A 24,014-nucleotide genomic window follows, 5' to 3' on the forward strand; every position below is an offset into this window, starting at 1 on the left:
ATGCCAGACAGAGGTTAGTCAAAATGTCAACTAACCGACTCAAAGTTGAACTCGAAGTTGAACTTGAACTGAAAGTTTAAAGTAATAACTTACATTTTTAACTTAACTCTGCCTGGCATTTTTTTCTGTAACTGAAGAAATACGTCATAAATAACAATGTGAAAATAATATTGGAAGGTTTTTTTTCCAGAATATTCCAAAATGAAGTGAAAATACTATTCCAGATGAAATACTAATAATACAGTCTAAATAAAATCCAAATACTGACAGTAAAGTTGAAAAGCTTATGATTTACCCCCTGATTATTTGGATAGATGTGTATCAGTGGTTTGGTATGAAATACTAGTTAAATTGTGAAATACTTCTCTGTATCTGCAGTTATAACATCTGGAGTTCCACAAGGATCTATGTTGGGGGACTGTTGTTGTTGTTGTTGTTGTTGTTGTTGTTGTTTTTGTTGAACATTCATCCTTCCAGTCAGTTAGCCGGGTGAACTCAAACCCAGGACCCTCTTGCTGCAAGCCAATGCTGCTAACTACTTTTAACCAATTTTAAATTTGACAAACAAATAGTTGCTGAGGTTGAGAACACTTTGTTCTAACTCTAACATTCCCCAAAGATGTGGGGAAAACAAGCTCGTTACAGGCTGAACATCTGTTTTGTCAAACATTTACCACCTGCTGATCTCTGAAACTGTGACTCATGGACAGTTTGTTGTTGTGTATTTTTTAATGCAAGTATTGATACCATGCTGGTCCATACTTTGTTTCTGTCCTTTAAGTTCAGCATTCATGCACTGAATTGTGTTCATTTGTGTTAAATAAATCAGTAATCAGCAATACTGGCTCTGTATTTATTTGGTATCATATCAATACCAAAATCTCCAGCATAGCCCAGCAGCGTGTGTGTAGAAACATTCTGTTTTTCTCTCTCTATTTAATATAAAGTACATTAATTTAAATTTATTATGTAAATAACATTTACTTACTAAGAATAAAGTCAAGAAAAGAACAAACAAAGAATAAAACCTAAACTATTCACCAGGTCGGTGTATTTCAGGAGATATCGTCATCTTTATAAAACCCATAACAATAAAAACAGAACAGAGGTCAATCGCAGGTCAGGTCTTTTTCAACAATATCAAAGATTACAAATCGTTTGTTAAAGACCCTTCATTGATTTGATGTAATACTCTTGTTAATTTATTACTTTAATTCATTCATTAAACAGCCAGAACAAATGACACAAAATGACATAACTGAATATGCATTGTTTAAATTTAATGAAATCCTCAATAAGCCTGTTCTGAGAACCAGAACTTGCTCAGACTTTGTGTTTACAGTCTATTAATGTTACTTATTGTAAATAACTGTGTTTAATGTAAAGAGACAACTGATTTGAGTTTATGCTGAACTTCAGTTAGAGACCCTCCTCACCCTTTTCTTCTTCTTCTTTGGTGCAACCCTATAAATACTGTGTACCCCTTTGGCCTCCCCCCTTTCCTACAATTCCCCTGTGGGAGCGGTTGGTGTCCTTTCTTTTCCAACACTGTACAACACACATATACAGTATGTTTAGCCACCCTGATGTTTCTGATTGTGTTTTTAGTTCTATTATTGTCGTCACTGTGTAAATGTGTAGTACACGTGCATATGTGTTATAGGCACAGTCAGTGCTAGCATGAATAGATAATTCTTGCTAGCTTGGAGGTTGTGGTGGGTGGAGCTAACCCTCTTTCCTGCTGTTTGTATTTGGTTACAGGAGCTGGAGCAAGCAGGTTAATGACTTGCTCGTCTTTGTTTCTTTTTACCTTTCATTGTCAGACACAACATAACAAACCTTCATACCGTGTACATTGTAACATACCTATAGATCCATATTTTGTAATATATCTATATTACTGCCAAAGCACTTTCTGGATGGATGCAAACTGCATTTTGTTGCCTTGTACTTGTAACGTGTGCAATGACAATAAAGTTGAATTCTAATTCTAACAACGCAGGAACACACCGGTCACATATACACATGATTTTACAATGTTTTGGGTTTTTAAAACCTTTTTTGCATGCATGTTTGATTTATACTACTGTTCCCACAGCTTGTATCTTGGCTGTGTTTTTGTATTTTATAGCTTAGTCAATATGGTGCATACCTGCCAAAGAGATTACAGATGGAGATTAGCTAGCAGCTAAATCTGGTACAAGGCATTTCCCTGTTGTGTGATCAGTGATTTTGTGCAGGCTCTGTAACATGCAAAAGAACAAACAAAGAATAAAGTTATCCACCAGGCTGCTGTCAGCCTGGTTAAGCTTAACATTGAGTCTTTTTTCAAATTAAACATTAATCTGTGCTCTGCAGCAGAAAACACAGAGAAGACAGCAGAGCTGCGAGTGCTAAAATACACGTACGATACTTTATTTGCAGTTTGTTCAGCATGTGGCTCAAATATAACGAAGATCCAAACCCTAAATGACTTCAAACATGCATGTGTAGGCTTATCATTCAAATCTGATAAAAACCCGTTTGAAACTCTGGTGTTTTTATCCAAAAATCAAGTTTACAAAGATTTTATTGGTTTAAAGTTCATATTGTTTTTTTGTCTTTATATAATAGTTTTTACTTTAATTACATTTCTTATATTTTCTCATTAAATGACCAGAAATTTGAATTTTTTAACACTGGAAAAACAAACACAAACAAAAACATTCTAACACTGAAATGTCTGAGCTTCCCCGGATCCCCTGAATGCCGCACCTGCTCCACAAAGTCGCCTCCCTATAAGGACTACAATCATGGCCTCACAAAACAATTACAGCTGCTTCCCTACAGCTGTCACGCATGCGCAAAGGTGGGTTTTAGTTGCCATATGACACATTTTAATTATGCATTCGTGATACAGAAGAATAATGCTGACATTTAGCTTCCTGCCCGTTAATGTGTGTATGTGAAGGTTATGCAAAGAATTCAAAGGGCTCCTCTGACTTGCATTTGACTCATTAATGAAACATTATAAAAATAACCACAGTCCTCAGGTTCACTGTGTCTGTGCTTCTTCATGATGGTGTTTTCCTACTGGAAGCTGAATGCTCTCCAGTCACCTTTCCTCTGTGTGCAGTGTGGTGGTCAGTCACCGTTTACCCACCCTGTGCTCCGCCACAGCCTCTGAAACAGCCAGAACACGACCTCTGCTGGCATGGGAGGAAACACAAGCTTGGATTCTAGCAAGGAAGCATCCTCATCAAAGGGAAGGTGAATCCTCCCCGACCATGTCCGCTGATGCTCCTGCTTCACTTTTATCAGTAAATCCTGAGACGCAGGAGGTAAATTAAAGCTTCAGGCGTCACTGATTCTTCACATGTGTGCATACACAGATATATAAAGTTTTACAAAATCTAAAGAAACAATCTCCCTCTCACCTCCAGGTGGTGTTGTGTGTGTCTTCTCCAAGCTTGCATCATCTACCTGACAATTTGAGTTTTTTATGTTTCTATAGCAGCCAGATGTTGGAGGTTTCTACTGCAGCTGGGCTGCAGGTAACTCAAACTGTTTGTTTATAAAAGAGTTAAAAAATTCTAAATAGAAATCAGCACTGGTCAGATTCAGACCGCTGCCTGATCCACAAAGCACCAAAGCCCTACGACCTCTCCTGTGGGTAGAAATCAGAAATCCGGACATGCCTCGAACACCTCGTAGGTGAGGCATTCCCGGTCCTACCTCTGAAATGTCATTGGAGGCAGTTTCAGAGTCGTGGAATAAACTTTACGATCTGCATCTTGAAGATGAGTTTTTCTAAATGTCAAAGCGCACGAGCGCTGCTTTGCACACTGAGCTGTGATACAGAGAGAAACTAGCTGCTTTAACATTTATTGTAAATATTAAGTGAACATATTTTTATTGTTATTGCGTCACCAATAAATGATGCCTGTCCTCTGTGCTGCGGTGTGGCCACAGCCCGTCTATGTCAGTTCTGCTCTGTTGTGTTTGAATTACGTAAGAGTGGAGAGTGGCGTGATGCGTTCACAGGCCACACCTCACAGTCGGTCAGAAGTGTTACCTGAGTCTGCTTGTTGCAGCAAACTTGCAGCTTGAACACACGGACTCGGTCTGTTGGACACGTGGCTGCAGATTTAATGAAAACTTCAAACAAAATAAAAACAAAGGTAAAGAAAATACATCAAAATCCTACATAGAAAAATAAATCTAACCAAACACATTGAACAGGTGAAAGACTGGAGTAGCTGTGAGCAGTGAACCAGCTTCTCTCTGTGTGTTAGCACACAACTGTTTATGTTTATCACATTCAGGCCAGAGATGGTTGCATAGTTTGAGCTGCACATATAAGATTCCCCTGATGTTACTGACGTGATGGCTGAAACCTCGGAGGAAGACGTTTGAATCATCGACCTGTTAATAAAGTTATTTCCTATTTAAACTTGGATAAAAAGTACGTACCACGAAGCTACTCACAGAACTTTGAAACAACCACTACATGACAACAACAATGACATACGTGAGCTCTGACATTTGTTTGTTCATCTGTAAATACTTCACTAAAAATGCTTATTTAAAGTTTGCTCCTTGAATATGTGATTTGTATGTTTCAGCTGCAGCGAGGAGTCGAGGCAGGAGGAGACGCTCAGCTCGTCAGGACGGACGTTTCCTCCAACACCGGCTTCTTCATCTGAAACGACATCGAGAGAAAAGTAACACATAAAGTATTTTCTCTCTGAAATCTTCAGTCCGCTGCTGTTTGCTGTGATCGATATAACAACAGATAATGACCTGCTGGATGCTCAGAGTTTAAACGAGCTCAGGCGGAGTTTTAACTTTGGTGGAAGCAGCACAGAGCTGCGTTCACTGACGACAGTTTTCAGAAGTGTTTCTGATCTCTGAGCGAGCTCCACCAACAGAGAATCGTCAAAGTATTTTAATGATATTATGAAGCGCAGATGATAATTAACTACACTCACTGCTTCATTAGGTGGCAGCTCAGTGTTTATTTCCACTCAACTGCTTGTTGCCAATCACACGAGAACTTCAGTGGATTTAAATTCAAACTGAGCATCAGAACGAGGAAGAAAGATCTTCCCATACAACAGGGGTGTCCAACTCCAGGCCTCAAGGGCCGGTGTCCTGCATATTTTAGAGATCCCTGGATCAACACACCTGAATCAAATGATTAGTTCATTACCAGGACTCTGGAGAACTTCAAGACATGTTGAGGAGGTAATTTAGCCATTTAAATCACCTCTGTTGGATCACGGACACATCTAAAACCTGCAGGACACCGGCCCTTGAGGCCTGGAGTTGGATACCCCTGCCATACAACCATCGCTGAGGTTTACTGAGAACGATGGTCCAACAAACCATCTGGGTTCTCTGGGTGAAGATGCCATGATAGTAACTCAAACAATCACTCTGCAGGTCTGCAGAGGAGCATCTTTGGATGCTCAACACGTTGAACGTTGAAGCAGCTTACCAGATGCTAACCTTGTCCATCCCCGTACGACTCAGTCTACTCGTCTTCCCGCAGGATAATGCACCACGTCACAAAGCTCAGATCACCTCTAAAAACTGGTTTCTTGCCTGTAACCTGGACTAGACTGCAGACTGAGCAGGAGATTCACATCATGGACGTCCAGATAACAAATCTGTGTGATGCTTTCATGTCAATAAGGACAGATGGATGTTTCCTTCTCATTGTTAAATCTGTGCTACAAAGAACTGAAGCAGCTCTGAAGGCAAACAGACGTCTAAGCTGATAAAATGAGCGAGTGTATCAATCAGGGAGCGTTTGTTCACACTTTTAAACACGTTACTGGTGTCGAGGGATGGGTACCGGTATCTTCTGACATAAACGGTAGTAACCAGACCGAAAAGCAGCGCACATTTCGGTGCTTTTTTTTTCCTGAGCTGTGATACACTTTAGATTCTAGCCAATCATTTTAGTTTCCAAGGATAGTAGGCGGGTCCAGGTACGTACGTTCTTTTAGAGCAGAGCTACAGATTAAAAATGCCCAAGGCGAAGCGGTCAAAGTCTGGCTGTACTTCACAGCAAAATATGCAAACTCAGCAGCTGCAACAAGTGCTTTAAGCTGATACTGTGATACTGTCAAAGGAAGTAACACCTCAAATCCAATGAAACACCTGGCGACGCATAGCGTTTTTTTTAAAAGCCGAGAAATGCGCCGTATTTGATAGCTTGCTGCGAGACCTCACACCGAGCACATCTACTGTGGGTGTGGTGCCTGTTATCGACCCGGAGTTAGCAACATCCCCCAAAAACCCGAAGAGGAGAGTCCTGGCCCCTAGCCCTGCCAGTGTAGCAGAAATGATGATGATGATGATGCAGCAGCAGCCGTTCTTCTCTGCGTGAGTAGCTTAATGTTGTTCGTGTGTAATTCACGTTGAGTAGGCTAACCACGTTATTACATTAATGCATGTAAGGTGAACTAGCAAACACCATCATAGCTACATGCGGCTGTCTTCTTGTTTGATGGCAGATACTCCCTTCACCCTGGACAAAAAGGCTAAAATGACCAAAGAAAAAGTGGAAAACAGTTAAACATGAGAGGTTTTTGGACAAAGTTTGTGTTTTTTCCATTGTTTAAGCTGCTTCCAGCCAAGAGTGATACCATATATGCCCCATAGCTGCAGAAAAGGCTAACATTGTTATCTTTTTACAAAAAAACAGCTGAACATGAGAGGTTTTGGACCAATTTTGAGTCCTCCATTCTTTAAGCACCGTTTAAGCACCGTTTTGGCACCGGTATCGGATAAAACCTAAACGATACCCATCCCTACTGGTGTTGAAGTCAAAAGAACAACAGATTAAAAAACAAAATCATTTTAAAGATCGTTGAGATCACATCTTACAGACGTCTCAGTGTCAGCAGAGTCGTTTGCTCTCTGATCGCAGGCTTAGTCCCAGGACTTGGTTTCTGTAAGTAAACTGGGAAGCCGAGCCTTTCTGAGTATAATGTGCTTTACTGCTGTTGTTTCCAGTTAAACATGAGCTTTGACTACTTTGCAAATCCACATCAAAGCTTTTATTAGACTTGAAGCGGATCAGCAAGTAGTTTAACTTGAATGTTTTAGTTTGCTTTTCTTCTCTGCGTTTCAGGAAGTTTCCTGTTTTGTGAGAAGGCGGAGCCTTTGAATCACACGTGGGATGGGCCAGCTGCTCAACATGACAAACAAATAAGACAATCAGCCGTCAGACCGGTTTCTGCTTCTTCTTTGCCAGCATCATTTCCTGCTGCTGCTTCGAGCGTACTTCCTCCAGACTCATGCAGCCGCCTGTCAGCGCACAAACAAACAGTCAGCGAAAAAAACAACTTTAAACATAACAATTAGATCCGCAGGCTCCGCCTCCTCACCAACACTGCTGGGGTTGATGGAAACGTACGCCATCGCTCGGCTCAGACGCAGCTCCTCTAAAGCGGCGAGCTCCGCCTCCGCCTCTGCTCGGCCAATCAGACGTCACAAAACAATTATCAACAGCGAAAATGACGATTTAAACAGCTGTGAGACAACGCTGAGGAAATACGACTCACTTTTCTGGATCTCTCTTCTCTTCTTGGGATTTGGGGGGATGACGGTGAAAGCTTTGCTACTGGAACAGGAAACACAAGCTGTGGTTTACGCTCTTTACTTCACTTTCCACGACTTTTTAAACACAAACGCAGAATATGAGAAGAAAAACTGGATCTCTAATCTGCTGATCAAGTAATAACATTTTATAAATCTGTTATCAAACATAAACTCTGATAAAAACCACAGAAACAAATCTGCTTCTCTTCTGATGGATGGGCGGTTTCACGCCACACTTCTGGCTGCGCTGGATTGTGGTCAGGTTGTTTATGTCGTCGCAGCCACAACCAGGCCGAGCATGAAGGCTCGAGTTCTGTCAGCCTTCATGCTCAGAAATAAGCAGCACAGCATGATTTTTATTTGTGAAATTATTCTCTGAGCTTTGATTACATTTAAACTCATATTTCATCATTTCACTGGAATATTTTAAGGTGCATTTATGTATTTGTGCACACATTTCTATCATGTGCAGGATATGGACCCAAATTCAGGAGTGAAGGTAAAACGTAGCTTTGATCTGACAGACTCTAGGACCTGAGGGCGAGGAGACACACAACCACAAGGGACGAGTCAACAAAGGACAAGAGGACACTGAGACGGTTTCTACAAACACAGGATAACGAGGGGATGAGTAAGAGAAGGACGGTGTGGGAGGTTAAACTAACCTATAGAGACAAAGGACATTACCCGCCAAATTAAAACAGGAAGAGCAACAACAACAGGAAAAAACATGAGTGATTCAACACAAAGAGACAAACAGCCAGACACGGAAACACAACGGAGGCGCGAACAGAACATAAGTCAAAGTGAAACCAAGAGCAGAAGTAGAGCTGAAACTAAAAGCAAACACCCGACTGAAGTGATCCCAATGAGACAACCTGTTCAAATAAAGGATTAAATAATCAAAAAGAATCCATAAAACATCAGCTGCAGCTCTAACCTGAGGAAGCTCATTTCCTTCCTCTCTGTGTCCTGCTCTCTCTGTACGCTGTCTTGATGGATTTTTTCCTAAAATTCCTAAATTGCCTCTAAAGGAAAGAGAAATGAGGAGCCAGAGGAGGCTGCAGGAGGTGCTACAATCAAAGATGCACAGATGTGGTGCGCAGCTGGAAAACAGCGGGAGGAAGACCCTACAAATGAGGTGTTACCTTGGATTAGAAGCTGTTTTATTTAAACTGATGGGAGAAAAAGATGTAACAATTTTTTTTAATCCAGAGAGAAAAGCAACAAACTCCTGTGGAGATGTCGGGAACGTTTCCGGGAGCCTGCCAGGTGTAAAAAAAGCATATTTGAACAACTCGAGTCTTCTTTGTGCTTCAAATCTAAACCCCAAATCTGACACTGCGCGCTGCTGCGACTCTGACATGCAGCAGCTCACCTGCAGCACTGTCGTGCCAGTTGGTGGTAAAACATGCAGGGATTAACCTGCTGCACCAGATGGCTACGTGAAACTTTACACTGCAGGACTACACGTGAACGTCTCCCCCTCCAAACACTGACCTGCACCTCGGAGAGAGAGACTCAAACATTCAGCGTACACAAGCAGCTATTTTAAATCTGAGGGGAGATGAATTGTCCTGATTCAATAAATAAAAACTTCCAGATTCATACTAAATTATTTCTACTATCTCAGAATTTAAAAAAAGAAAAAGTAGAACTGTTAAACAAAAGTTATGCAAACATCCAAATGTTTTTGCAAAGACAGCAGATATCTCTAAAAATCTATGTTTCTATCTTTAACATGAAACAGTCAAAAAACAGAAAAAATGGCATTAAAAACAAAACAATATGAATTCACTCATATCACATCATTCACAGTCCCTCCTCCTCAAGTCTCAGTTTTGACCCCATCTTAGTCCCGCCCACCATAGATGCGAGAGAAGTCGTCGAGGTAACAGAAATGATACTTCCTGCCTTCAGAGTCTCAGTGTGAAGCAGTTAAATACAACATGTTTGGCACAGCTGCGCTACAGATGGAGGATGGAGCCATCCTGACATATTTCTATTAAATTTACAGCATCGCTCAGTGTGACGAGATAATCTCCACTGAGGGCTCTCACAGCGAGTCGCTGACCGCCACGTCCAGCTTTACAGCAGAGAGAAGCCTCGATGGATAACTTCCTGCTTCATTTACACTGAACTGGATCTGTGGGCTGTGTTGCTGTTGTCTCTTAAAGCATAAATAAACACAATTACCTCACAAATAATCTGCTTTTGTTTGGTTCAGACCATCATCTGACTTTTAATGAGTGATAAGTATTTTGCTATTTGGCTGATATCAGTGTTTACGCATTTCTATTACAAATATGTTTGTTTCTCAAAAGTCCAACAGCTTCAAATATAATAAAAGAAAAAAATCAGGCGTCCCAACTTCCTGTCGCTTCCTGCACGGTAAATAATTTTATTAATGTTTTTAATAGGAGACGCTAAAATATCAAATACATTTTTTGATTTTTACAGTTTCTGATGCGGCTTTTCTGTGAGCGTTGGTGATGTCACAGACGCACAACCAGCTGCTTCTTGTTTCGGCTTTAACTTCACTCCAAACATGATGTTTGGAAGTGCCTGCTTACATCTTTTCTATACAGTCTATGTGTAAACCTGCAGCATCGCTCTGTGGAGGCATTGAACATTATTTTGAGCATAAAAACATTTTTCCTGTGCTGTTTTTACTACAGTCAGGAGGATATTTTAAATTGTGTTTCATTTGTCTTTATTGTAGTCTATTTAATTTTACTGAGCTACTTCTATCTGTGTTTGTTGTGTTTGACTTTATCTTAGATGCTGTGATGGGTATTACAGTATAATGATAAAGGTGTTTCTCCCTTCACTGCTGTTTGTGAGTGGCGTTACAGATGGATTCACGTGGTCTGGTTGTCCACGAGGCCCCTCTGACGTGTCTCACCTGTGGCTTGTTGCGTACTTGGCCTCCGCTCGCACTGTCCGCTCCTCTCTTTGATATTTGGGCTCCACGGCGGCATGATTGGCCCTCCTGCAGTCCCGGTTCGCTGTGGAGCAGTTCTGTGGAGGTTTGGGGGCAGTGGAGGTGGACCTGGTTCTCCTCTCGCTCCCTGGTTTGGAGGGTGACCCCTGCGGCCCGCCGGTCGGTCTTTGGCACCGCTCAGGCTGCGGGTTTCTCGGACAGCTGGAGGCGCGGCTTTTGCGCACAGCGGGGACTCGGAGCTCACTCTGCGCCTCTTTGGCCGCTTTGGGTCTCTCCTGGGTTTTCCTCGTTGTATCGACTGGTTTAGGCTTGATGACTTTCGTTCCTGGCATTTTTACCTCATTGGGATGTTTCTGTATCCGGTCTCGAAGGTTGGAAGGGACCCTTCATCATCATCCTTTTCTTCTTCCTCGTGTGTTTAAACAACACGAACATTAAAATCTCAACTTTTCCTTCACTGGTGAGCCAGTTGCTATGGCGCGCATGCCTTAGCAACCCCCGAGTCAAGGCTGACAGACTGCAGGAAAAATTCTAGTTCGTTCTTTCAAAATAAAAGCGCCGCAAAAACGCTCCTAACGGGAGAGAAAAGAAGTCTAAATAATAAAATCTCTTTTACATATACAAGATATATTTTATTTATTTCATGGCATAAATAACAGAAAGTGACTGAAAATAAACGAGTAAAAATGAAGATTGCACAGGGCTGTTGCTAATTACAGAAAGTAAAATTCGGTGCCTTCAAATCAGATTATTATCTATTCAGGACTTTGAGCTATTCTTGATCAGATTTATCAGATATATTCTACAAAATCTGCTGCTTTAAAGATAAAATAAAAGGTTCCAAGTAGAAGACGCCGAATAAGCAAGTCACATAAAATTAATAGACATACAGGGCAATTTACAAAGTTGAGCTTCTCAAATAAATGTTGAAAATGTATTTAAGAAACATTCTTGATTTGTAGTTTAAAGAAACAGGTGTGTCTGCATTTGTAACATGTCAGAGGGATACTGATGTGTTTTATTATAGGTTGCTTAAACAGGGTTTTGCAAACTGCTGCATCTGTTTTATTTTTGCCTTTTTTCTCTCCTCCAGCATAATAAATATCATCAAGAAGCAAAATGTCAAAAAATAAGTTACAGTTTTTCGTTTTATTTTGAAATCTGGATGGATTTCCGGTTTTACTCCCTTTCTGCTTTCGCTCGAGGCAGGTGCGGATTAAAGTCAGTGACGCAGCAGAGTATTTGTTGTCAGGTCCATCATCCGATTACTGACACGCGACGCTCCCAGGTCACATGACCACACACACTGGGAGCTTACAGGACACGCAGAGTCACTGGGAAGTTTTTTTCCCGGCTGAAGAAATGCAGACAGCTAAATATCTGATCAGGATTACCGTGGATCCCTCCGTCCAGAGTGATTTTATCACTGTGAACAGTTTCTGTCCTCCTGTGTGCTTCATGAAAAGTGTCTGTCAGTGACTCCAACATCTGTGGCTAAAGGAGTGCATGTCGTGGGTGAGCCACTGAAACTCTTGGGCGCCTGTTGGGAAAGCACACTTCGGCCCCCTCAGCTGAGCATTTAAACACCACAGCCCACCTGAGCTGCTGCTGACTGTGTCCGTCTGTTTATAACCACAGTACCATCTCCTCATGGCTGCTGCTATGAAAGCAGGGTCCAACCCTGGTAGCAGAAAGGTGCACATAATGATCCTGTGAGCGTATATTAGCAGATAAGAAGCAACTAAAGCTTTCAAATCAATGGCATGAAGGAGAAAGCAGCTGTATCCAGAGTGTAGCGGACTTTAAACTGTACTTCAGTAAATGTGCTGAGTTCATACGACTGGTCCAACTCACGATCTCGTCCACCAGCCGCTGCAGGGTTAACTGTAGTGGTGTAAGGTTGTGTGTGAATGGCGGTGCAGCTATCCTTCAGCTGTGGAGCTGTTTGTTTTGCACTCTGCACAGATTCCAGCTGCTGTCATAAATCCTCTCCTCGGCCTGATGTGGGATGGATTCCTGCGTCGTTAAAATGTCCAGAAAATAAGGCAAACAGGAAAACGTCGTCTTTTTCTGAGTGAATCTGAGTTCGTCATGCTTCACAGAGCTTCCTGCTAATTCTGAGGAAGTCGGAGTCCGTGAACATGACTCATTTACTGTACAAGAAGAAGAAGTTAGCTGATGGTCAAACGGCTGAAAGGTATTTGGTTAAACTTGCAAACACACATTCAAATGAAGCCAAACTGAAGTTCTGAATCTGATGCTTTTGTGAACTTGACAAAAAGGTCAAAGGTGAATCCTGTGAACAGGAAGTCTTAATCTTGACTTTGAACTTGACGCATTAAAAACATCAGATGGCAGGCTGTGTAAGTTATTACTGTTCTACTTTCTTCTTCCTTATTATAGCTCATTAAAAATGTTGTAGAGCAGTAGTAGATCAGAAGTTGTGTACATCTTGATCATATCAAGGCCAAACGTCTTTGTTGCAGACACAAAACTCACATTCTTTAGTAAAGAGCAGTTAAATGAACTCTGTGCAGAGAGTTGGTGTTTACAGTGTTCACACTTCTTCTCTGTGGCTGCAGGACATCAGCTTCTGGAAGTCCTAAATGCCACAATGACCAAATGAGTGGCCTGAAAGAAACTACACTGTAAAAAAAATCCTAATATAAAAGTATTTTACAGTTTTGTACTGTTCTTCTAGAATATCATTAAATTTACACCAATAGACTGTGATTTCACATTTCAAATGTAAATTAACGTAAAATCACTGTAATGTAATAAAACATAATTTCTTGTTTTTTAAATGTATTTGTCTGTACATGAGCATATTTAGATTCCCAAATGTGTCATGATTTCACAAATATTTGTCCGTTATTTGAAAGATTGAACTGTTAAATTCAAATGTAATGCTATGGAAAAATATATGAAATGATTCGTATAAACTTTTTCTACGTCAAATAATTATTATTAACATTGTTATTTAGGGCGATCGTGGCTCAAGAGTTGGCAGTTTGCCTTGTAATTGGAAGGTTGCCGGTTCGACCCCCGGCTCGGACACTCTCGGTGTTGTGTCCTTGGGCAAGACACTTCACCCACTGGTGATGGCCAGAGGGGAATTATAAAGCGCTATATGAATGCAATCCATTGTTATTTAAACTAACTGTATATTTCTGTACATTTAAGTATTATTATTCATATTGCTGCATTCATTGACCTTGTTTATAGGTAAATTCATTGTTTAATCACATTAAATTGTTCCTAATTTAATGTTTAAAAGCACTTGAAAAAGGCAGAATCCCATGAAAAATTAGGGCAACAAATTGTATTTTCATTACTGGAAATAACCGTATTTTCTGTTATTTTCTGGTATTATTTTGGCGCCCCAGCTGCCGGAATATTACTGTTTTTTTAGGATGTTTTTTCTAACAGTGTAGCAACAGTTCTAAAAGGTTTATTTAACAAGTTTTTAGAAGCTAACGACACTGGAAACAGCAGCAGGAGTGTTACGTTCCCCTGAGGGGTCTAGGCGGTGAGGGGTATTATTTTGCGAGAGGTCCCGGGTTCAAATCCCGGACGAGCCCCCACTTGTTACGTTCCCCTGAGGGGTCTAGGCGGTGAGGGGGAAGTAACAAAAAGTGTCCGGGTCAGAAAAAGGAGACAAGAAGGCATAAGGGTTAAATTAAAGAGTTGTATTAAAGTTTCTATTAAAACTAACTAAAAGAGACGGACAAGCCGCTATCACCATTTGAAGAAATAAACAAAACTCAAATGTTAGTCAATAAAGCACAAAGTAAGTCAAGAGTGCAGCTCACTAGCTGCAAACACAGACACGCAGCTCACTAGCTGAAAACCACAAAAACACAGCTCACTAGCTGCAACCACTCACATGGCACATGGCCCAGAGCTCAACTTTCCCTGGGCTTAAATCTCTTTAATTACTGACGAGAGTCAGCTGTGTAAAAGGGAAAGGTGGCAAGTAAGGCAGGAGAGATGGTCGGACACGCCCACACAGACAACTTCAGGAGGCGGCCCTGCTAGGGCCGTAACAAGGAGATTGTGCAGGTAACTCTCTGATTACAGGAAGGTTTCAGCCAGAGGGGGTCCAGAGTCAAACTTAGTTCCAAGAAGAAGTGGAGCTGGTCTTTATCTAGAGGCTGTGGAGGATGTCCTGACTGGTCGGAGGAATCCAGAGGAGACTGGGAGAAGGAGCTGTGGAAAGCGGGCAGGCAGGTACACTGCAGGTGAGGATTCCTCGGATAGCTGGTAGCTACTGTGATAACAATTTATGATAACGAATTGAAGTAACAGAAGGTTTGGACTGAGGAATGTCCACAACAGAGGAAGGTCATTAGAAAAATTACTGGATAAGAGCAAAAGGTTAAGCAGGACATGACACAAAAACTTGAGGCAGGCTAGCACACCTGTAAACGTGCCTCACAAATCTTAGGATTTTCCACAGACAAATGATTTTTCCAGATTTCCAGAACAGTCAGAAGTTGGCTTCATCAGAGAAAATACCTGTGCACCAACCCTCTGCTACCCCTTCAACTTCCTGCAGATTTCCGGTCTGTCCTTGAACTTTGAGGCTTCCCTGTTGTCCCTCGATGCCTCGCCGTGCCTGCAGACGCACTCGTGCCTGCTCACTTCTGCAACGATGACTCAACCTCACTCTGGAGGAGGCGGTGATCCTGGCGCTCCGTCGTGCTGAAGCCTTCGCAGCAGCTCGACGGCTCTCAGTGAAGCCTGTGATGATTCAGGGAGATTCGGTTTGTCTCAAGTGGAAAATTCACAGAAGTCATTTCTTTGCATGCGAGGCCGTTTTAGGGCTGGATGAGTTTTTTTTGAAGTAACGTTGCTAAAACTGGAAGTTGCTGTGACATCAGCTAACTCGCACACTCTTTAATGTCAGGGCCAAAACTTTCTGATAAAGTGAACTTTCATACTGACAAAGCTGCTGCTTGTTACACCCAGAGGACAGTAATATATAAACAGAACAACTGAGGCAGCAAAGTTTGCAAAACAGTGTTGGCTTTCATGCATTTATTACTTCCAGGCTGGACGACTGCAATTCATTATTATCAGGATGTCCAAAAAACTCACTGAAAAGCCTTCAGTTAATCCAAAATGCTGCAGCAAGAGTCCTGACAGGGACTAGAAAGAGAGAGCAGATTTCTCCTGTTTTGGCTTCCTGTTAAATCCAGAATTCAAAATCCTGCTCCTCACATACAAGGTCTTAAATAATCAGGCCCCATCTTATCTTAATGACCTTGTAGTACCATATCACCCTATTAGAGCACTTCGCTCTCGCTCTGCAGGCCTACTTGTTGTTCCTAGAGTATTTAAAAGTAGAATGGGAGGGAGAGCCTTCAGTTTTCAGGCCCCTCTTCTGTGGAACCAGCTTCCAGTTTGGATTCAGGAGACAAACACTATCTCTACTTTTAAGATTAGGCTTAAAACTTTCCTTTTTGCTAAAGCATATAGTTAGGGCTGGACCAGGTGACCCTGAATCCTCCCTTAGTTATGCTGCAATAGACGTAGACTGCCGGGGGATTCCCATGATGCATTGAGTTTTTCCTTTCCAGTCACCTTTCTCACTCACTATGTGTTAACAGACCTCTCTGCATTGAATCATATCTGTTATTAATCTCTGTCTCTCTTCCACAGCATGTCTTTATCCTGTCTTCCTTCTCTCACCCCAACCAATCACAGCAGATGGCCCCGCCCCTCCCTGAGCCTGGTTCTGCTGGAGGTTTCTTCCTGTTAAAAGGGAGTTTTTCCTTCCCACTGTCGCCAAAGTGCTGCTCATAGGGGGTCATATGATTGTTGGGTTTTTCTCTGTATCTATGAAGCGCCTTGAGGCGACATTTGTTGTGATTTGGCGCTATATAAATAAAACTGAATTGAATTGAATTGAATTGACTGTAGTCACAGTTTGTGGGACAGCTGACTGTGAAACAGGCCTGTTCCTTATATGAGTTTTGGACATATGGATCAAAGAAGTTCAGGTTCTGAAATCCTTGAATGATCACAGAGGGTCACAGGATCAGTTTTTACATCAGTTTTTAAATAGTTAAAAATCACCAAATTTCAGCCCAAATCTATGAACTCTGAAAATATTAATAATATGAAGGCAAAATATTACAACTGTACCTTCAGTATTTTTGCATGGCTTCATAAAAAATACTGAAGGTAACGTAAAAAGGAAAATATCAGCGGTGGTCAGATGGGAACATTCTGGATTCTGGATTAAATCAGCGACAAAGCTCGGACTGCATGAGCAGATGTAACAGAGTTGATGCGTCTTTACCTGTTCTGCAGTTTTTCTAATGCGAAATGTTGAATTCACAGCATTTTCAGCACCTCGTGCCCCTCAGTGACGTCTCTGATCGCGTCTTTGCTCCCAGTGTTGCTCTCATCGCGCTGCTGCGCTGGTATAAACTGTGTTACAGTGTGCAGCGTGCATGCACGGCTGTGTATCGGCGTCTTTGCGGTCCTCCTGAGCTCTGAGTGGTGCTGTCTCGCATCTGTCGCCCTGCAACGACTGCGCTTCCATTGCATTTCTCCAGCAGCGGACTAACCAGGCCCCTCGCAGCCGCTACACGGTGCCCCCGAGCCGGACTGATTCCCACCGCAGACCCGGGAGGTGAGACGGTGGTGGCACAGCGGAGGACGACGGACTCTATAACCGCTGCGAAGGCCGGATTTACGGCGAGGGAAAGCCCAGGATGTGATGAAATCCTAAACAAAGTGCGACACACACACAGACACACACGAGCCCCTGCACATCACAAACGGGCCCGTGTTGCACTGCAACTTTGCGTTTTTGGCTCTCGGTGGGCGCAGAAGGCGGATAATCATAGAGGTGAGGTCGGGGAAATTATTGTCTGGGGAAGGGTGACGCGCACTTCTCAGCAGCCCCTGCGCTGTCAGACGAGGAAGTGAAGCTTCACACACGCCCATTCGAGCCTGTCGACCCTGCTGAAAAAGCCCAGAGCCGCTCATCAGATAACAGCAACGGACTTTCCAAACATGCGCCCACTTTCGGATGGACGGCAGCGGGAATAACCTGCAGGACGTCGAGCATTTCAGCAGGTAGGCGAGCGAAGCGCTTTACGCGCAACGTGGACATGACAATTCTCCAAAATGTTATTATCGTGAGATTTCTCCCCTGTGAAGGCCTGTCTCCATCTTTCTTTTTCTTTTTTATAGTCACATGTATGATCTCTGGCCTAACTGTCACTGTGACTCGTTGCTATCGCCACCATCGTCTGAGGCGGACGCGTTCAGTTAACAGGCTGCGGGCCAGATGTCAGCATCTGCCCGCTGTGCGTGGACGAGCACCTGCCTGCGTGGTGGTTTTGCGTGAATTTAGCTTACTTCTGGCCGCACGCTCAGCTCCCATTTTAACCAGAAAACAGACTTCCCAGAAGATCTCGGCCCTTATTGCGCCCTGATCTCCACATTTTTGAACTTCAAACAATGAGCAGCGGCTCCTCGTGTATACTGTCCACACTGTACACAGATAAACTACACGCGCTGGTTCTAAATGGAGACTAATCGGTTTCAGGGTAATATCAGAGTTATTCATGTCATTTTAAGCAGAAATTTGTGGGTTTGAGTTGATAAAAGAAGTAAACTGAGCTCTGGATGATTCATATAATAAAACATGGAGTTTACAGACTTTAAACCAAGTTCTGGGAGTTCTTGATGGATTTTTGAGGCTGAAGCAGACTGAAGAAATTATCTACATGTCTTATGATATCTTTCCATTTTCCAAACAACAGAGTGCACAAGAGTGCAGATTGTGATCTACGAGGAAATATGTTTTGCAGGGAGACCTCCTGGACTTATCCTGGGGCTCCTGTGGTTCAGCAGGCCACGGTACAGGGTTTTTAATCTTGTTGGCTGGTCAGTTTAGCTTAATCACATCAGTCATTTAAATCATTCTTCAAACACGCGACTGAAATTTGTTGGTTTCAGCTGAAGGTGATGGTTTAGTTGATTGTCTTGATATTAATCTTTGAGTTCTGTACTGTTGGTCAGACAACAAAAAACAGATTTTCAATTCATATATTCCATAATAATAATGGTTTGGATTGATATAGCGCTTTACAATTCCACTATTCATTCACTCTCACATTCACACACTGGTGGAGGCAGCTACAGTTGTAGCCACAGCTGCCCTGGAGCAGACTGACAGAAGCGAGGCTGCCATATCGCGCCATCGGCCCCTCTGGCCAACACCAGTAGGTGAAGTGTCTTACCCAAGGACACAATGACCAGGACAGAGAGCCCGGGGATCGAACCGGCGACCTTCCGGTTACAGATACGCTTCCCAACCCCCTGAGCCACGGTCGCCCTAATGTTGTGTTTATATTGAGTACAGATGCTAGAAAATAAATATCTTACAGGGGAACCTCCTGGACCTCCTCATGTGGTTCTTCGTGCCACTTTTTTGGATAACAACTTAATAACATTGCAAACCACGTAAAGTGTCCATCGTAACTCACTGATGAATCGATAAAATTAAAACCTCAAGAGGAAATAATTTAGAAATCTGACAGAAACTCTTACGTAGTTTAGTAGATGTGTTGTGGGATTCCTACACACTTACACACTTTGAACAGCAAAACAAAATAAAAAAATAAAAACGTAGACAAACCTGTTAGTTATGGAGTTGTGTTTGCAAAGGTGGCACAAAGTTGTTCGTGAAATGTTTTTATTCCTCTGTTAGGTCGGGCTTGTTAGTTATACAAATACAAACTTTTTTTTTGTGAATAGTGCTGGTAAATAAACCAATAAAGGTTAGATTTTCATTCAACATGATCAGTTTTCACAGGATTTATTGCACTAGAAGAAAAAAGGGGGCCTCATGGACCCACACTGGGGCCCCTGTGGTTTCCACACCTGGACAACAAAACGAAAGCACAAAGCCATGTGACACTTTTGCATTGTTATTGGCAGTAAATGTTATTGTTCCTGCATGTGTTGATTTATATTGTTCTTATAAGTTCATTTTTAACTGTTTCCAGTAGCTGACTTAATATCAAGTCTTTGACTTGCTTTGAATTAGAGATGTTTCCATGTACGCCGGGTTTGTGGGCCTCACAGCCATCAGTCAGTCAGGAAGTAGCACGGGTGGAACTTGGTCATGTTATAGCTAGCTGTGATCAATATAAATACAATAGTGTGCATCTTTAAGTGAATATTAACATGAACATGAAGGGAGGTGACTGAATTTTAATCATCAGCTAAATGCAGGAAGAGAAAACTGCTGCTGGACTCTGTGTCTACCAGAGAACTCAGCTGCTGCTGCGCTTAAAGGAGTATTCAAACCCCTTATAGGGGACCCGACCTCCTCATTATTTCCTCTCACATGACTACTGTTCCCGAGGTGGATGTGCAGATTGAATACGGTCAAGTCGATGTAAAGCTCGAGCTTCAAGCTCCTCTAAGCACTCTGTTTTTACTGTTTTTTATGGCTACAATAGATATTTATGATGTAATAGAGACAGGATATTTCTAATATAGTCATCTCACACAGAGCAGTCCCTCCTGCCCCGTGCTGACAACGGACAGCCAATCAGAAGAAAGCCTTAACCCTTTAAGGAGGAGCTAAAATGTTTTGTTTTTCTAAAACGACTTATTTCAGACAGGCGCTGACTGAGGGACCACACCAAGGCCACGGTGAGACAAAGAAGGATTATTCTGAAATTGAAAGACGCTCATTATGGACGTTAATGTCGTGGTCATTTTGAGCAGCAGGAATTATGCCAGAAGCTTGCTGATGCTTACCCGAAGCACCTGGTTAAAGTAAAACTAGCTAATAGACATTTAATTATATATTTAAGCCTCTTAGATGAGAGAAAATCTGAAATAAATTCAAACTTATTTTTAAAGTCCTTAGAGATGTTCCACCAAACAACAGCTCAAAGAATCATCAAACGCCTAAAATGACCATGAAATTCATGACTGTGAACATCTGAGCACAGCTGTGTGCTGCAGAGTCCAAGTATGAAAACAAAGAGGTGCATTTGTCATCTTTAAGTTGTGAAATTATTTATTTTCTACATTTGTTTTTCTGGTAGAATCTTATCTTTACAATAATCAAGTTTCAGTTCTTGTCATCTAATGAGGTGTTTGCGTTCTGCTTAACTGCCAGCTCACAGTTTACTTCCACATTCACCCCCTATGTGTCGTAGCCCTCTGTGTCTCTGGCTTACAGAGAAAAAACAATTCAGTGTTACAAAATTAAAAACTGTAAAACAACAACAACAACAACCCAAAACGTGTCTGCTGGAGGCTGGGGAACAGTCTTTAATGTGTGGAAATATATAAAACAAGTAAAACTGTGTTAAAGCTGGGTTTAAGATTAAATTGTGCACTATTAACAGTTACTGTGCTGAACACTAGGAATAACATCACGGGTACAATAAGGGCTCCCAGCCAGAGAGCTGGAAAACAGCACAATATGAATATAAAACTATCATTCTTGTTACACTAATAGAAAGCTATTTGTTTTGCTGGGGTCCTCCTGGAACCGCACCGGGACCTCTGTGGTTTTTCAGGCCACACTTCGGACAGTAAAGGAAGTAAGAAAAACTTGCAGAGTGTTTGCACTCCTGCTGCATGAAAAGTTACCTACGAGAAACCGAGGGGGCATTCAACAACAACAATGTCAATTTAGCAGTGTTACTGCACACTCCAGTGTTTTATTTAAGGGGAAAAATCCCACCAGCAAACAAAAACAAAGAAAAGACTAATTAATAAAAAGACTAATTTAAAAAAAAAGTTTTTTCTGCATTTTTCAATTGAACTGAGTAAAACAAAGCTGACAAAGTCACAGCTAAACTGCGATCATAACATGTGCTCTGCTCTGTAACATATATGTGGCCCACTTTATAGCACATTTATAGGAAATGTGAAAGATTGGCTTTAAAAGTCGGTGACAGACATCAAGGTCGGAAAACGTGGCTCTGGGATTTTGAGACCTGCTGTGGGTAAAAGTACATATTTATGTAAGATATGACATGTTTTGTTACCTGAGTATAACCGCTATCACAGGTGTGGCTTTCTTTAGCACTTATCTACTCTAACTGAGCGCTCAAAGCACCTTTTTTGTTACTACAAATGACTGTAATGTGACTATAAATGAAGCCAGGTGGATCCTCCCGCGGGAACCTTTGAGATTCAGTCGTTTTCTGGGGACGTTTACAGCAGCAACAAAACTCAAAAATCCGGCACAATAACAATGCAACCTTCTGCTAAATAATTAACAACTTCTGTCATTTAAAATAATCTCTGCTGAATCAATACTTTGGTTTTGTTTTAGGAAGTGACCTGTTTCACCAGCTGGTGAGGTCATTTATGACCTTTTTCAAAGGCTCTTTGGGTGTTTATCATTTCTGTGCCGTCTCCTTTATCTGTGGCAGAGGTTCTGAAATCTTCTAATGTAAAACTGATTATGGCCAAAAATGAGTCTATTTCATGGCATTTGGGGTATTAAATATTAGGGGTGCAACGATACTCGTATCGATATTGAACCGTTCGATACAGTGCTTTCGGTTCGGTACGCATATGTATCGAACAATACAAAAATTTATTTTATCAACTTTCCTTCTGACGATGCTGTCTGTGTTGAGCGCTCAGTGGATCTGCGCTCGACAGTGCAGCCTAGGCGGAGTAGTCGAACGCAGATTCACTGAGCGCAGGGCAAGCTAGCAAAACAGAAGCTAAGCTCGTTGCAACATGGCAAATTGAACCTCCCCCACCCTCATTCAGATCTGGCGTTTGGAACTATTTTGGTTTTCATGTGACGTATGACCCTGAAGGTAAGCGCGTCATGGACTAAAGTAAAAGAGTATGTTGGATGTGCCACGCAATGCTCAATTACATGGGTGGGAACTAGTGTGTTAGCAGGTTAGCTCGTTAACGTGTTGGCCATCCAGCCCCACGCACGGGGCGATCCGCGGTAGCTCGTTAACGGAGATTTGCCGTGTTGTGGCGTTAACGTCATTTCAGATTAACGCTGACAGCACTAGTGGGAACACAACGAATATGACTGCACATTTACTCCGACATCATCCTCGTGCAAAGACAAGTGGAAGCAGACAAAAACAACAAGCATGCATGCTACAAACTTTACCGAGTCATTTAGACAGCCGTCAGCACATGATTCTCCTTATGGGGACCTGATATGTTTAATATGCTGCTGAGAATATAGCCCAGAAGAAGCGTATAGTAGAGCTTTTATTTTGGAAAGAGACATTTCTCTGTAATAAACTCTCTTTTCCAAAGATGAGTGATTCCTCCATCAGATAGATTTATTTTTATCCCTTTGTTGTTTCAGCAACATTACATTTAAAAACTGTACTTTTGAGTTAAAATATATATTTATAATTTTAATAAATGACAAATTAAAAAGGCATGAAAATTGTTTTGTATCAAAAAATATCGAACCGTGAATTTTGTGTATCGTTGCACCCCTATTAAATATGTGTCTCAAGTCTCTCAGCTGCAGTAAATCTTCACAGGCTTCACTGCAAGACATCGTAGTGTGTAAAAGAGGAAAATAGCAATAAGTCAAAACTAATAATGTTCAAAAACTAAACTGACAAATATATTTCCACTCTACTTCCCATTCTCCTTGCCACACCAACACGCCAGTTCCTGTAAAAACTGTGAAAAGTTGCGGAAGTTCATGATGGGAAACTCGTTTAAATATACAGCTGCTCCTCACTTGAAGCTGAAATGCGTCACATATTCACATCGATGATGAATTCATTCATTTTAATCTCTGGAAGGTAACAGCTGTCAGCAGGAAACCATAGATATATGCACCTATAAGCCATTTCATTAGGTACACTTAATTCTTTGTGAGCCAGATTCAACAAGTTGCTGCAAACATCCCTCAAAGATTTTGGTCCACATTTCCTGTTCTTACCTGACAGCTGTGGTCTTCTGCTGCTGAAGGTTCGGCCTGCTGTGCGTTCAAACCTGCTCTTCTGCATAACTTAGTTTTCATTCTCCTCTGACATAAACAAACCATTTTCCCCCAACAGAGTGTGTTCGCTGAATTTTTCCCTTTTCCTCTGTAAACCTTACATTAGGCCATGTGGCCAAATCCCAGCAGATGAGCAGCTTCTGAAACACTCAGACCACTAAAATCACCAGAGTAAATGTTGTGATATCAGATGTCCTCCTCCTCCTTTTCCCTCACGGCTCCTTTGTGGTTATACACCTCCCTCTGCTCCTTTCATGTTGTCATTGAAACGAGATAATTGTGCTCTAAATAACTGTGGAGGGGGCACGTGTCCCACCTGTGCCCTGTAACGACTCCATACAGGAGCATTTCAACCTTGGATGAGAGCCAGAAGGCTTTAAGCAAACTGGGCAAGGCCATCGTCTAAAATTACATTTAAATCATTTCAATATATGCAAACTCCCGTTTTGCAACATTTGCATGCAGTTTCGCTGC

At 41.9% G+C, this 24,014-nt stretch overlaps 2 protein-coding genes across 7 annotated transcripts in view; one reads left to right on the plus strand and one right to left on the minus strand.

Annotated features, from left to right (window-relative positions):
* Positions 1-4,107: 4,107 nt before the first annotated feature.
* LOC146511849 (uncharacterized) lies at positions 4,108-11,141 on the minus strand. 4 transcript variants are annotated; one of them, XR_014875973.1, is made up of 5 exons: positions 10,499-11,137; positions 7,557-7,615; positions 7,380-7,463; positions 4,807-7,299; positions 4,108-4,746 (listed from the first exon to the last, which is right to left on the minus strand). XR_014875973.1 is itself a non-coding variant. In XM_085171992.1 (5 exons), exons 1-5 carry the CDS (start codon positions 10,867-10,869, stop codon positions 4,637-4,639), a joined length of 633 nt encoding a protein of 210 aa, XP_085028118.1. In that variant the 5' UTR covers positions 10,870-11,141; the 3' UTR covers positions 4,108-4,636. The 4 variants fall into 4 exon arrangements, 3 of the variants coding, with proteins under 3 accessions (XP_085028118.1, XP_085028115.1, XP_085028119.1); XM_085171992.1 differs by having other exon boundaries at positions 4,108-4,681; positions 7,223-7,299; positions 7,557-7,612; positions 10,499-11,141; XM_085171989.1 differs by having other exon boundaries at positions 4,108-4,681; positions 7,223-7,299.
* A 5,506-nt stretch (positions 11,142-16,647) lies between these two features.
* The window catches only part of phc3b (polyhomeotic homolog 3b), a 29,714-nt gene continuing 22,347 nt past the window's right edge, over positions 16,648-24,014 (plus strand). Inside the window, exon 1 of one of the 3 annotated variants that reach the window (XM_085171858.1) lies at positions 16,648-17,629. The gene's annotated coding sequence lies outside the window, so the exon portion shown is untranslated. The remainder of the gene's footprint in view (positions 17,630-24,014) is intronic. The other 2 variants (XM_085171860.1, XM_085171859.1) reach the window with 2 other exon arrangements.

Source organism: Neolamprologus multifasciatus, chromosome 9 (genome assembly GCF_963576455.1).
Source record: "Neolamprologus multifasciatus chromosome 9, fNeoMul1.2, whole genome shotgun sequence".
NCBI classification, from domain to species: Eukaryota; Metazoa; Chordata; class Actinopteri; order Cichliformes; family Cichlidae; genus Neolamprologus; species Neolamprologus multifasciatus.

Coding starts and splice junctions, on each gene's coding strand:
- LOC146511849 (XM_085171989.1), bottom strand. CDS start 10,869: ATGCCAGGAACGAAAGTCATCAAGCCTAAACCAGTCGATACAACGAGG. Junction 7,616..10,498: donor AAGTACGCAACAAGCCACAG/GTGAGACACGTC, acceptor TTCCTGTTCCAG/TAGCAAAGCTTTCACCGTCA. Junction 4,682..7,222: donor CAAAGAAGAAGCAGAAACCG/GTCTGACGGCTG, acceptor ATGTCGTTTCAG/ATGAAGAAGCCGGTGTTGGA.